At 44.7% G+C, this 14028-nt stretch overlaps 1 protein-coding gene across 5 annotated transcripts in view; it reads left to right on the top strand.

Moving 5' to 3' along the window:
- The window catches only part of KCNJ15 (potassium inwardly rectifying channel subfamily J member 15), a gene marked incomplete at its 5' end in the record, with an annotated part of 34017 nt that extends 26011 nt beyond the window's left edge, over positions 1-8006 (top strand). For 2 of the 5 annotated variants that reach the window (XM_079312614.1, XM_079312612.1), the window contains one exon: positions 5861-8006. In XM_079312614.1, coding sequence (XP_079168740.1) covers positions 5877-7007 — 1131 coding nt within the window. In that variant the 3' untranslated portion in view covers positions 7008-8006. Of the gene's footprint in view, positions 1-1908; positions 2046-4946; positions 5091-5168; positions 5535-5860 lie in introns of those variants that run through there. The other 3 variants (XM_079312610.1, XM_079312613.1, XM_079312611.1) reach the window with 3 other exon arrangements.
- Between the last annotated feature and the right edge of the window lie 6022 nt (positions 8007-14028).

The raw sequence follows: 14028 nt of genomic DNA, 5'->3' as shown, positions 1-14028 counted from the left end.
CTTTATATTGGCTACTAAGCTCAGCTGGGATAGGACATCACTCCTGTTCTGTCCCAGCTTGTTCCTTCTCTGTGCTGGGATATTTGATGTTCCCTCAGCAGCCCAAGATGTAACTGAAAGTGGAAGCACAAGATATGAGCTCCATCTGCAAAATGCAGCAATAAATGTCCCTTTCTGCCTTGCAGAGCAGCTCTGGCACCCAACTTCCCAGAAACAGAGAGGGCAAGATCCCAGGAGTCTGTTCAGACTTGTCTGTGTGGAAAGAGCCAGGGATGGTTTGCACAGCAAGAATGAGGAAAGGGTTTGTGGGTGGGAAGAGCATCACAGCAGGGCAGGTTCTAAATGCTTAACTGCTCTCCCAGTGTTTGAAAGGATTTTGGAGCAACAGTGTGCCAGCAAGGGAAAGCATTCTAAAGTATTTTATACTGCTCTGCTGAAGAAAAGCCATTCATAAAAAGAAAAAAAAAAATTAAAGCAAGACAGATTTCTGGGGAACTTTTTTTTTTTTTTTTTTTTTTTTTTTTTCCAGCTGTGCATAAACCATATTGCTAAGCACAAGAAGGAGAATTTTGTGATGTGAGGAGTTTATTGATTTCTTCCTGAAAGAACACTTTGGTGTACTTGCAGGTTGTGATGGCCAAGGCCCCTGCTCATCCCCAGAGCCCAGGGGAGGATTTTGGAAGGGTGGATGCTCTCTTGCAGTGTGTTACCTGCTCACACCCTTGCAGGATGTGCTTTTTCTCCCCTTGGAGGCCTTGGGAATCACTGGGAGCTTCTTCATTAATTTAATAAGCTTTGAGTCATCTTTTGCCTCCATTCTGCCTTCTTGGTTGTTTTCCTATTTCTTTGCATCAGTGAAGGCTCCTCTGTGCAAATCCATAATTACTGCAAAGCCTTGCACCCTGTCCTGGGGAACAACAACATTCCTGGACAAATCCCCCTCAGAAACAACACACATGATCCTTCTCCAGCTTTAATTCATCTTCCATGCCCAGCAGGCAGCAGCCTAGGAGAGAGAGAGATGGATTTGGGTTTTTCTTCTTTACCACTGCTCTGTGAATGGCTGTTGGCCCTGCTGGGAGTGATGTAAAACCCATCTCTGGCTTGACCAGTGCACCCCTCAGCTCTCCCTGTGCTTTCAGCTGCTCCTGGTACCCAAATTGGGAAGAGAGACCATTCCCAGGGCTGCCCTGTGCTGATGGATGGCAGCTGCAGGCACAGCTTGGGGAGCTGATTTTGACTCGAGGGTGTGTTTAAGGTTCTCATGCCTAATTCTTTTCATGATAAAACCCCAAAATGTGTGAGTTTAGCTTCTCAAGCCTGTGTGCCACCACACCCTGGTGGATCCTAGCTCTTTTTGGATCCCAGGGCAGTGGTGTACAGCTCTGTGGCTGTGCCAGAGGCAAAGCTCCCTTTTCCAGCCTCTCCTTCCCTGCCTCCCTCCTCTCCTGCCCCTCTGGAATTCCATAATCTGTGGAGGGTTTTGCAGGCTGACAGTTGTGCACAGCCCAGAGGGAGGAGGATGTTCATGCTAGGCAGAGCACTGAGAATTCAGGAGGCACTTTTGTAACCTACTGAACCACATCAGACCTAGGAAAGATCTGAAGATTATGCAGCCCTCCTCAATGTTTTCTTTCCTCACCCCAGGCTTTTCATTTTTCTGATGCCAAGCCTGCTAATGATTTTTTTGCTGGTTGAAAAAACAGCTCAAGCTCTGGCCCCGTATCGGAGTGGCAGCGAAGCATGCGTGAGGATTTGCTCCAGTGGCAAAACCATATCTGATTGGGGAAAAAAAAAAAAAAAAAAAAAAGGGAAAACAGCTGAGGCCCTTGGAACAAGTCATGCTCCTGTACGCTTTTAATCACTTGTGTCTGCCAAGAGAGATCTTGCACAAGCAAGGCTGGCTCCATGCAAGAGGAGCATTTCTGTGTGTGTGTGAGCTGGCTGCCTGCTAATGTGCTCCCTGGAAGCAGTGGCAATGTGCTGCTTAGAGCCCTGGCTGCTGGAATTGCCTTAATGTCAAGGTGTTCATGCTTGGTGGTTTGGTATGTAGCTCTGTGTTTTATTGGCTTTGTCTGCTCTGAACTTCCATATGCTCCGAGGGGGAGTCTCCTCTGGCTGCTCCAAAAGGGCTGGTGAGGAAAGGAGGTGATTCAGAGGGCATTAGAATGCTAAGCAAGCCTGAGACAATTTCATTTTCTTCCCTCTTGAAGTGTGTTTCCTTAACTCTACTTCAGCTCAGTTTTAATTGCAGCTCCACTTTGATTTACGGCAATAAAAAGTAATTTATCAGCATAAAATCAGGGATCAGACAGAAGAAGTTCTTTTAATTGTAAAATGTATATTACTCTTATTATTTAAGCTTGTTTGCTCATATTAGCTTACTGTGGTAGATGTGCTTTGTGGTTTAGAGTGAGCATAAACCAAACAAACCAAAGTATTTTGGCTGAGGTGCTGGGGTTGATTGTCAGGGCAGAGAGTGTGAGGTGCCTCTATAGGATGGGAAATAGCAATGCAGGTGCTATAATGTGGTTTTTACACATACAGACGCCCATAAATAATTTGTTTTGGGATATTATAGTGGTCACTTCACTCAGGAAGCAGTGGGGAAGTGGGGGCAGGAGAGAATCTTCACCTGAAGCCCTTTTTTCCTTTTTTCTACTGGTGGTTAAATCAGTTTGTTCCCCCAAGTGATTGCTGCCAGTGCTAAGGGAGTGGAGCAGAGGCAGCTTTTCCTCCCATGTCAGTGTGGCAGAGAAGGGAAGTATTTCTGCAGGGAAAGGAAACCAAGGGGAATTTCCCTGGGGAGGAAAAGAGCACTAGAGGAATTCAGGATCACACAGGAAAGAGTGATGTGAGAGAAAAAAAAAAAAAAAAAGAAAAAAAAAAAAGAAAATAGGAAGCAAATCAACACAAAAAAAAAAAATACCCTGCCACCAAAAAAAGCACCAGGAATTGGCTGGGATCCATTTCAGGAAGCGGCTGTAAAGCTGAGTAACTTTGTCACAAATCAAGGGAAGGCACAAAAGATGATGGGGGAGCTCTGGAAAAGCCTCTTGCAGCTATGGCAGGCTCCAAAATTTCCTGCTGTGCCACATGTGGCATCAATGGGGACACCTGGGGACAGTGGAGATGGACAGTGAGTAACAGCCTTGGCTGTGGGCTGGAGTGTGCCGGGGCTGCACCAAAGCTTCACTTCTCAGCTTAAAACCTGAAATGGCAAATTTTACAGCTGTCCCTCTCTCTGTTGGTGCAGGGAAGGGACTGTGCCTTGAAAATTCCTTCCTGCCTCCCATCATTTGGGGGGATCTCCTCTGCCATGGCATTTTGGTGTCGTGTCTGTGGTGCTGTCCTTTGGCAGGTCTGGGAATTGGGCAGGCTGCAGTTTCAGGATTCTTTTCTTTTGAGGCTTTTGGAGAGGGAACAACCTATTCCAGGGCAGAGCAGAGAGAGGGCAAGGACTCTTACCAGGCCCTTGGGAGGGATGGATTTTTTCCTTCTGTGTGAGGTGGTGAGGCTCTGGCACAGGGTGCCCAGAGCAGCTGTGGATATTCCATCCCTGGCAGTGCCCAAGGCAGGGTTGGACACTGGGGTTGGAGCAGCCTGGGACAGTGAGAGGTGTCCCAGGATGGTTTTAAGTTCCATTCCAACCCAAACCATTCCATGATTCTATAGCTGTTGTTATTCCCACTGCATCCCACACATTCCTGGTGCAGGATCCAGGGCATGGCAGAGCCATGGTGAGTGTGGAGAGCTGAGTGTCCTTGGGCCATCCCTGCTCTTGCACAGGTAACTCTGGGCTCCAGGCACCCTGGAAGCCCAAACCCACCAGCTGGAGCTCCAAGGAGGGAAGGTGGAGCCTTGGCTGTCCCCATCCCTGTGACCTCCAGGGGAGGAGGAGCTGCCAGCCCTGGGAATGGCTCCTGGTGTCCAGCTGGGCTGAGCAAGAGGGTGGGATGGGGACATGCCACCAACACTGGAGCAGAGACCCCAGCTGGAAATCTTGCTCTGGTGATGTGGAAGTACTGGGTAAGGGGAAGTGTGCTTGAGAGGGAGAGGTGCACTGATTTCAGGACAGAATTTGGGGCATGTTTTATATCCATGTCCTATCCATGGAGCCTCTTCCCTAAGGACTGTGCACTTGCCTGAAGGGTTCCCCATCACATATTGACCTCCCCTGCCAGTGGTGCTGGGGTTTGGGCTGGCCTGAGGAGCAGCTCCATGTGCAGTCCTTCCCAGCCCTACCCCTCCCAGCCCCCACATTTCCTCCCGTTGTTCTTTTTCAGATCACTTGAAGGTTTTTTCCTGTTTATTATCCGGACATGCTGCGCTCTGTGTGTTGATTTGACTGTCACATAAGGAATCTCCTACTGGGATCATGGATGCACTCCTTTCTTTTATAAATATATATCTGTGGCAATGGCTCATAGCTGTGGAAGAGAAATGTTGGTGATTAAACCAAAATTGGAATGAGTTACAGTTGTTAACGGGGGCTAAGTTTAATTACCCTTTTCCAGAAAACCTGCACCAGTGTGATGAGTACAGTCACAAACAAAAATTCTCCTTAATTGACATAACAGGAAAGGTACTTCAGTGAGCAATTATGCTGATGTCCTGGGCTGGCACATGTGTGTCCCACAAATATATCTTGTACTTCCTGCAAAATTCTTTTAAGTAGCTATAAGGAAGACATTATTTTTTTTCCTTTTTTTTTTTTTTTTTTTTTCCAGCATTTGGCGAGAACTAATCACTGACTTGGAGGCTCTTTTTGAGGAAAACAATGGGACAAAACAATGCCTTTTTTGTGAGACCTGCCAAAGCACAAGGGATGCATGGGATGTTTTTTTTCTTTGTTGCTTTTGTCAGCAGGAAGTTTTGTTGTTGGGAACGACTATAACATGCACTGTCCTTGCTCTACGTAATTGCTGTCTGGCCCTGGAGCTGGGTCCTGTCCTGCCTCTCCAGCTGGCACAGGCAGCTCTGCCTCACCCCGGGGCTCTGCCCAGCCCTGGATGCCCTCTCCATCCAGACTGATGCCCAGTAAACAAACCCAGGAGTCAGGTCCTCCCATGATTGCTGGGGTTGCACAGGTCAGGGCCCACGTTTAGAATGCTGACTTAGTGTATTACTTCCTTTTTTTAAAAAATTAATTTTAATTTTTTTTTTTTTTTTTTCCCTCAGAGGGGCTTAAAATGTGTGAGTGCTGTCCAGTGCAGACAGCTTCAGAGAGTGGCACCCAGGTGTAAATATCCCAGACCTCGCCTTTGATGTGCTCAGGTCTGCTTTGTTTCCCTCTAGGATAGTTGTAGGTCCGTCACAAAGAGCCAGATCCGACTGAGTAAATCACTTGTGGAAGTTAATTGTTCCCAGTGAAAGCTGGTCTGGCTCATTCTGCCTCCGTCGCAGGAAGGGACAGAGGTGGTGAGCTGGATCTGCGTTCTGAGCCCAGCAACTAATTCTGATCAGATGTCTCTCTTCAGGGCATTAAAGAAAACCTGCTCACTAATCAAAAAGAGCCTCTTCTCTAGAGAAACGTAAGGAAAAAAAAAATTTAATGCCTTTTACAGAAATAAAGCGCCGATATAAAATTTCAGCTTTCACAAATTTCTTTTGCAGGCTGTCATAAAAGAAACCTACTTCTCCGTACTTGGCAGGAACCAGAATCAAATAATGATTTTATTTTTTCCTGGAAGAAAGAAAACAAAAGAATATCAAATTATTTGTAATGTCAGATACTCTATGGTAGTAACTTTATATTCCAGCTGTTTAGATTTTGTTTGTGCCTCTCCCCATCAACATCTTCAAACACTCCTCAGAGCCGGCTCCATGCAGTAACAGCTTTCTTCCCTTCTCTCCCCAGGACTGAAGCAGTGAGGATGGAGCCCACCAAGATCAACATGTCCCGGGTGCCCCTGGTCAGCGGGGCCATGGACAGTGCCGTGCTCAAGGCGCACAAACCCCGCGTCATGTCCAAGAGCGGCCACAGCAACGTCAGGATCGACAAGGTCGATGGCATCTACCTGCTCTACCTGCAGGACCTGTGGACCACGGTCATAGACATGAAGTGGAGGTACAAACTCACCCTGTTTGCTGCTACTTTTGTCATGACCTGGTTCCTCTTCGGGGTGATCTACTACGCCATCGCTTTCCTCCACGGCGACTTGGAGATGGGCAAGTTCTCCCCAAAGCGGGAGCCGTGCGTGAAGAACGTGGATTCCCTGACTGGGGCGTTCCTCTTCTCCCTGGAGTCCCAGACAACCATTGGCTATGGGTTTCGTTTCATCACAGAGGAGTGCCCCCATGCCATTTTCTTGCTCGTGGCCCAGCTGGTCATCACCACCCTGATCGAGATCTTCATCACGGGGACCTTCCTGGCCAAGATCGCCAGGCCCAAGAAAAGGGCAGAGACGATTAAATTCAGCCACTGTGCTGTCATCACCAAACACAACGGGGAGCTTTGCCTGGTGATCAGAGTGGCAAACATGAGGAAGAGCCTCCTGATACAGTGCCAGCTGTCTGGGAAGCTTCTTCAGACCTACGAAACCAAGGAAGGGGAGAGGATTCTGCTGAACCAAGCCAGCGTCAAATTCAACGTCGACTCCTCTTCGGAGAGTCCCTTTCTCATTTTGCCTTTAACATTCTACCACATTTTGGATGAAAGCAGCCCTCTGAGAGACCTCACACCTCAGAACCTCAAGGAGAAGGACTTTGAGCTCGTGGTGCTCCTGAATGCCACGGTGGAGTCCACCAGTGCTGTCTGCCAGAGCAGGACTTCCTACATCCCTGAGGAGATCCACTGGGGATATGAGTTCGTGCCTGTGGTTTCCCTCTCTCCAAATGGAAAGTACGTGGCTGATTTCAGTCAGTTTGAGAAGATTAGGAGAAGCACAGATTCTACTTTTTACAGTATGGACTCTGAGAAGCAAAAGCTGGAGGAGAAATACAGGCAGGAGGACCAAAGAGACAGAGAACTGAGAACAATGTTGTTACAGCAGAGTAATGTTTGATTGGATGGACGAACTATTCTGAATAATCCTTTTACTGCAAACTGAAAACAAACATATTTTCTGTGCTGTTTGTCTGCTGTGAAACCAGAAGTGAAGTCCTTTTCAGGATTATTTCCTTTTCAGTCCTACTTCAACATATAGCTTTGGTATACAGTAAATCTACCCCTTTGGCTGAGTTGTTAATCAAGTATTTTGTAATTAGGCAGGATTTCTTTGTTCCTTATCATGACTTAGCAAAATTGGGTTTGTGTTAAACCTCTGCCTTATGCCACCACTGAAAGCAGACAAGGCGCTTTCCGTTTGGAAAGTGAAACTGGACTGTGCTGATTCCCTCAGATATTTATTTGACGTGGTTTTACTGTGAACATGCAGGGACAGCACACAGCACTGCAGCAGGAAAACGTGCTCCTTTGAAATATGTATCTTTAAAATTTATATTCTCGTACCAGGGATCACCTGCGTGGGGATTCCTGGCACTGAAAGTAAGTTGATGGAAGAGACAGATGGTTGGATGTGGGAAGAGCTTCAGGGAGGGGTTAAACTCCTTCCTAAATCTCCAGGGAGTGTGACAGAGCAGTGCTGGGTGGTGGGGAAGGGAACTCACTCTCTGTCTCTGCTGCTCACAGCTCGTTTTGTGGTTGTTTTAGGATCACTCACTTTTTTAACCTTGCTAATGCCTGATTTCTATCTGATAACAAAAAGCAGAGATGAGGGCGAGACACACACAGGATCACAACAATAATCAACTGAGGTTATAGCTGGCTTTGAGACACCTGTTCTTTATCCAGTGTAAATAGTTTGTAACAGCAGCATAACAATACAATTCTACAGATTGCTTGCTTTGCTCCGGACCGTATTTAATTTTGGTTGAAAGAAACTGTGTAATGTCTGTAGGCAACATTTACTTTTTCTGGCAGCTGTAAAGGACAAGCATTCCTTTCATCCAAATCAATTTTTGGTCTACTAAAACCATTCCATTAATAAATGAATTTAATTTGAGCAGTTCCTGATCTCTTTGTGGCATGGGGAGAGGGTGAAGCATCGCAGAGATGTTGGAAGAGCTGAGTGCTTGGAGCAGGGATTGGGCTCTGGCACAGATTCCTGGGAATGCTGCAGGTCACTGCAGTGGCCACAGGACAGGTAGCAAACCAGGTAGTGTCCACACAGCATCTCTGTTATATATATATTCCTCTTTTTTTAAGGGAATTTGAAATTATTTCTTACTCATGTCACTTTGTCAGCTCTCTGAGTTCTAGAAATTCTGGTCCTCTGAAGCTTTGGCAAGGAAAAGATGTTTTAAATGGGTCTGGCTTGAGGGTCAGGGGCTGGGGGGGGGGGGGGTTGGAACCAGATGATCTTTAAGGTCCTTTTCAAGCTTTCTGTGATTCTGTGACTTTTGGTATAGTTTCCCTTTATTTATTTATTTATCTATTTATTTATTTATTTATTTATTTATTTATTTGCCAGTGCTGTGCTGAATTTCCCAGCACCATGTGGCCTGGTGGAATGCAGTGCTGCAGTCTGCCACACAATATTTTATAAAGCAAACAAATAAAATATATATTTAAAATAAATAAATAAATAAATAAATAAATAAATAAGTGAAAAGAAACAAAAAAGTTTGCAGCCTAAAGAGGCAGACAGCAAGCTGAGCACAGAGGGGGCACCAGGAGTGGATGTCAGGAGGAAAGGAGCACACCCTGCACACCTGTGGGGTGTCTGTGAGTGGGGCAGGATGGTGGTGGTGAGGAGGGGCATGAGAGGCTCTCAACTGCTCATTAATGTACATTTTTAGCTCCCCTGAGGGGCAAGTGATACATAAAATCATAGAATTGTGGGATGGTTTGGATTGGAAGTGATCATCTTCCACTGTCCCAGGTTGCTCCAGGTCCCATCCAAGCTGCCTTGGACTCTTCCAGGGATCCAGGGCAGCCACAGCTGCTCTGGCAGCATCCAGGTACTTGTTTGAAAGGAGAAACTTCACTCCACAGAGTTTCTCTATCCACTACAGACTTAACAAGTTCCCTCAAACCACTGTAGGCAGGGTCTGCCTGGCATTTGTGGAAAGAATTTCCAGTTTGTTTTATGCTGTGCTTTAACACAGGTTTGTAATCCCATGTAGAGGATATAAGTGTTTTAATTACAGATTGTTAATTTCAAATATTCCATTGCTTTTCCAGATTTCTTGTTTATCACATGCATGTTTTGATAATCAAACAAGCACCCCTATTAATAATATTATTATTATTATTATTATTATTATTATTATTAAATCCAGATAAGGACTCAGGTAATTCCTAAAATAATTGTCACAGCTGTGTATTGACTATAAAACAGCTTCACCAAGAGCAAATGAGCTGGTTCTTCTCCAGAAACATCTGGTGATGACCTGATCCCTTTGTATTCCAATCCCAAAGTTCAGTCACTCTGTTCTCTAGGCCATTCCAGTCATCAGATTATCCTGGAAGAAAAAAGAGAGAGAAAGAAAGAGAAGAAAGAAAGAGAAAAAGGAAAGGAAAGGAAAGGAAAGGAAAGGAAAGGAAAGGAAAGGAAAGGAAAGGAAAGGAAAGGAAAGGAAAGGAAAGGAAAGGAAAGGAAAGGAAAGGAAAGGAAAGGAAAGGAAAGGAAAGGAAAGGAAAGGAAAGGAAAGGAAAGGAAAGGAAAGGAAAGGAAAGGAAAGGAAAGGAAAGGAAAGGAAAGGAAAGGAAAGGAAAGGAAAGGAAAGGAAAGGTCCAATGTTGATAATCCTGTGAAAACAATGGAAATCTTTTAAAAATCAAGACAAATCTTCATTGGGTGGTGACAGTCCACACAGCAGTGTTGTATAAGTACATTAAAATAATATTTATTGAGTTCAGCTTGAGAAAGGAGCCTTGCTCTGGAACAAGCTGGTATTTTGCCTCCTGCTGTTGTGCAGGTGCAATTTGCACTGCCCTGGTCAAGCCCAGCAGGGGGGCAGGACAGGCAGCAGCAGTGGGAAAAGTCAGGACACGTGGATCTGATAGGAACCAGCAGCAAACCATCTCCTCTCACTGCCTGTGACAACCTCAGCTCTGGGGATTTGCCTGAGAGGGAGCAGGATGGGGACATAAAAAAAAAGAAAAACTTTGGTGAGCAATCCAAAGCTGCCTCAGTCACGAGCACTGTTGAATCTGAATTTAAAATTTCAGGGTCTAAAGAAAGCAGGGGAATCCCATTTCCTTGTGTGAACAAAAGCATGAATGTGTCTAAAAAGTAAATCTTCCATTCCAGACACTATTTAAAAGTCACTTTTTAAAAATTTAGTGAGGAATATGACAAACTTATGTTTCTTTTATTTATGAGCTATCAGTGAGCAGAACATTTTTAGAGTAGCTGTTTTGTTTGGACTTTACAGCCCACAAATGAGTGAGAACTTATTTCACCTCATGGTCTGTCTCTGAACTATTTGCTTTGGCTTTGGCTTCAATAATTCATTGTTCTTTTTTTTTTTTTTTTTTTTTTAATTTATTTACTTTTTCTCTGTAGGTGATTGAATAAGCATAGTTTCACTTGTGTTGCTTCCTTGCAGAAGATGAGTGTGCCAGAGTCAGATCCACCATCCCTCTCTGATGTTTCATCTTCCAAAGGGGTGACAATGTCTGTGGGAAGCCAAGGATTTGAGAGGGGAACAGAGTGGTTTCCAGTAAAAGATGGTTCTCTATTTTTCTGGCTAGAATTAGGATGCAAAACAGCCATTAGGTGTAAAATACACTGGGGAGGGATGGAAAAACAGAGGGAAAAAAAAAACCCCAAACACACTTACACACGTCCATATGAATGAACATTTGCTGCTTCCATAGGATGCCAGGTTAAAAAAAAAAAAAAAAAAATTAAAAACCCAAGAAAAATCAACTCCCAGATTTGCTGAGATGACTCAAAGCTCTGGGAAAAGTGAATTGCAAGTCCTGTATTTGAGCAAATGTTCCTGATGCCTTGGGAGTGTGTTTGCTCAGTGTCAGCCTGATGACAGCCTGAGCTCCTGAGGGAACAGGTAAGACTCTGTGATGACTCTGAAAACCCAGGATGGGGAGGAGCTTTAAAAAGCTCAGTGTGTGCTCCAGCTGTCACTTTTCCATTGTCATTGTCCTGCTGGGCTGTGTCCTGCTGCTGGGATTATGTGAGTAAAGGAATCTTCCCCTGCCTCACCAGCTCAGCAGAAACTCCCTGCAAATATTAAATTACCAGAGCAGAGTCCTTTCAGGTGCTGCCTGAACATCCTGTACCCCTGTGGCCTGAAAGGGACATTTCCAGGATGTCACAAATTCCCATCCAGGGCTGCTCTGTCCAGGGCACAGAGGGAAGGCAATTCCACCAGCTTGCAGGGGGTTTTTGCATCTCCTCCCAATATTTAATTTGTCACTTTTTAGGCAGGGGATTTTTGCATCTCCTTGCAGGGGGTTTTTGCATCTCTTCTCAACATTTTACTTGTCACTTTTTAGGCACATTCATGATCTTGTACACACAGGGAAATGGGATTTCTTCACACCCTGAAATTTTGAATTCCTCAGTGCTGGATGTGCCCTTCACCAGATCACAGAATGGATTTCATTCCTTCTTTGCCATTCCCTGAAAACATTTCTCCACACAAACTATGACATGATGGCTGGCACTAATTACACTGAGAGGAGGAAAGTTTTTAGGGAAATATGAGCACAAAAGACATCTTGCCATCAATTATTCCCTGTGGAAAAAACCCATCCCTGCTCTACCTGACTGCTCTGCTCTGCTCAGGATCAGCATCCTCAGGACCAGCATCACAATGGGACAATTCCTGGCACTCCCAAAGCTCCAAAAGTGTCTGAAAGGCTCTGAAGGAACCAAAAGCAGCTCATGGAGGTTTGCTGGTGCTGAGATCCTGCACTCTGGAAATGATCTGCTGATTTTCCTGAAAAAAAAAAAAAAAAAAAAGTGTCCAATGGGTGCAGCCATATGAAAGTTTTGTTGGCCACCCTCCCTGGATATCTACTCTCTGTTGGGAACACACCAAGCTCAGACCAAAATGTTGAGTTTTTGTGCATTAAAAAGGGTTTAACACAGGTTAGATGGCTCCAGGACTCACTACTGGTTTTTGCAGTACAAATTGTTCACTCCTATAGACCAATTTCAATGTTTTTTCTCTTCTCCTGCCCATATTCGGCATCTAATTATCCAATGTTGGTTAGGATCATAATTTATTTATATTTCCTTTTCAAAGATGTATACTTGAACCATGAGCAGAGTATGATTTCACTCAACAACTGTGGTTAAGCAACAATCTTCAAGTTAGGTAATTGTTATTCATTCTTTACAGGATGAAATGGGTAAAATGGTCTGAGAAATGTACCCTTTGCTGTGCTCCAAAATAAGAAATATCTCAAAATAAATACCAAAGTCCAAAATCTGGGATGAATTAGGTGATTCATGCTAAGTGACTGATCTTGCCAGTTATTGAAAAAAAAAAGACCCAGATGGTTATTTTCAGAAAAAAAAAAAAAAATCCTAAATGCTGCCCTGATGGCAGAAAAAGCTCAGGAACCATAAATGCCTCCAAAAGGTGCTTGCTGGAAGTCAGGAGGGTTTTCCAGTGGGGAGCTGCAGACAAACACTGTCAGGAGCACAGGTTTTGGGGAATGCTGGCTTCCCAAAGGGTGTCCAGCTGATATTTGTGTGTCAGAGCCACTCTGGTTTCTGTGCAGCACCATCAGGGCTCTGGGGAAGGTCAGAGTGGAGGTTGTGTAATTCCTAAAGAGATTCCCAATTTCTTCATCCCTCCCTCTCCCTTCTGCTCTTTTCCATGGACTCAGAGCTCTTCTGTGCCCCAAGTGCCTGAAAAAGCAGTGAACAACAAATGGGAGCCCCATGAGCTCTGCATGAGCATGAAACATCTCTAAAACTGCAGATTTGAGTGTATAATATGAGAGTTTATGGCTGAAAAAGTCAGGAAAATGATTTCCGAAAGACAGACAATGAAGAGGGGGAGAAATAAATATCTTCCCAAAGTGTGGAGCACTTCAGAACTGAGACTTGCATTCCACTCCATACAAACTGCACCTAAATATAAGGAGTTGTGTTTTCTTTCTAGAAAATTGTCCTAAAGTTTTTGTTTTTTTTTTTTTTTCCTGGGTAAATAGGACAGCTGATCTTTTCTCCTGCAATCAGAGTGTTTGAAAGCCAGAACAGACACTCCAAACCAATGTTTACAAACCCAGAAATGGTTGAGCCTTCTGATACATTGGAAAAAAAGTTTACTCAGCTGTGAAATGCCCATTAATGAAACACTGATTGCTTTACCCAGGCAATTCTATTTATACAAACCTCACAAACCTGGGCAAATCTTTCACTGTGAGAGGAAATAACCAAGCTGAGTTTATTCCCTGATAGGCTTCTTCCATTCCCCACTTCAACAGCAAAATGAGAGCTTGTATTCACATGGAGTTATTCCAGCACAACCATTTAACAACTCTAACTCAGCCCACAGTGGCAATGCCTATGGATTTTGGGGGGTTGGAATGTGGCTGCCTTTCCCTGCCTCAACTTCACTGAGCAATTCCAGCAGAAATAAAAGAAATAAAATCACATTGCCACATGGCTCGCTCCATTTTACCACTCTCACACTCTGAATTTACGGCTGCTCTTATTCCAGATGCGTTTATTTGCATGTGCAGACAAGCCCCAGACTGTGAGGAACTGATCCAGCTTCCCTCATGGAAGTGGTCCTTCCCAGGAATTCTTTCTGGGTGTTAATGTCACTGAAATCCAGAGGCCAAATTCTTGGCTCCATGGTTCCCCTTCTCTGCAGCATCCTGGCTTTGCAAAGAGGCTGTAAAACTGATCCAAAAAGCCAGCTGAACCTTTTCTCTGGCACAGAGGGAAGGTTCATCAAGACCAGGCTGTTTCCACTGGAAAAATGAGCTTCATTTTGTTCAAGAGACGAATGAGCTGCAATGAAATTTTACTACTCCCTTAATAAGCCCATTATCGAGATTGTGACAAAAAAACCCCAACCCCCCCCCCCCCCAAA

The sequence above is a fragment of the Erithacus rubecula genome (genome assembly GCF_903797595.1).
Source record: "Erithacus rubecula genome assembly, chromosome: 1".
Classification (NCBI taxonomy): domain Eukaryota; kingdom Metazoa; phylum Chordata; class Aves; order Passeriformes; family Muscicapidae; genus Erithacus; species Erithacus rubecula.
The sequence above is the reverse complement of the archived record's forward strand: the minus strand, read 5'-3'. Positions and strand labels throughout refer to the sequence as shown.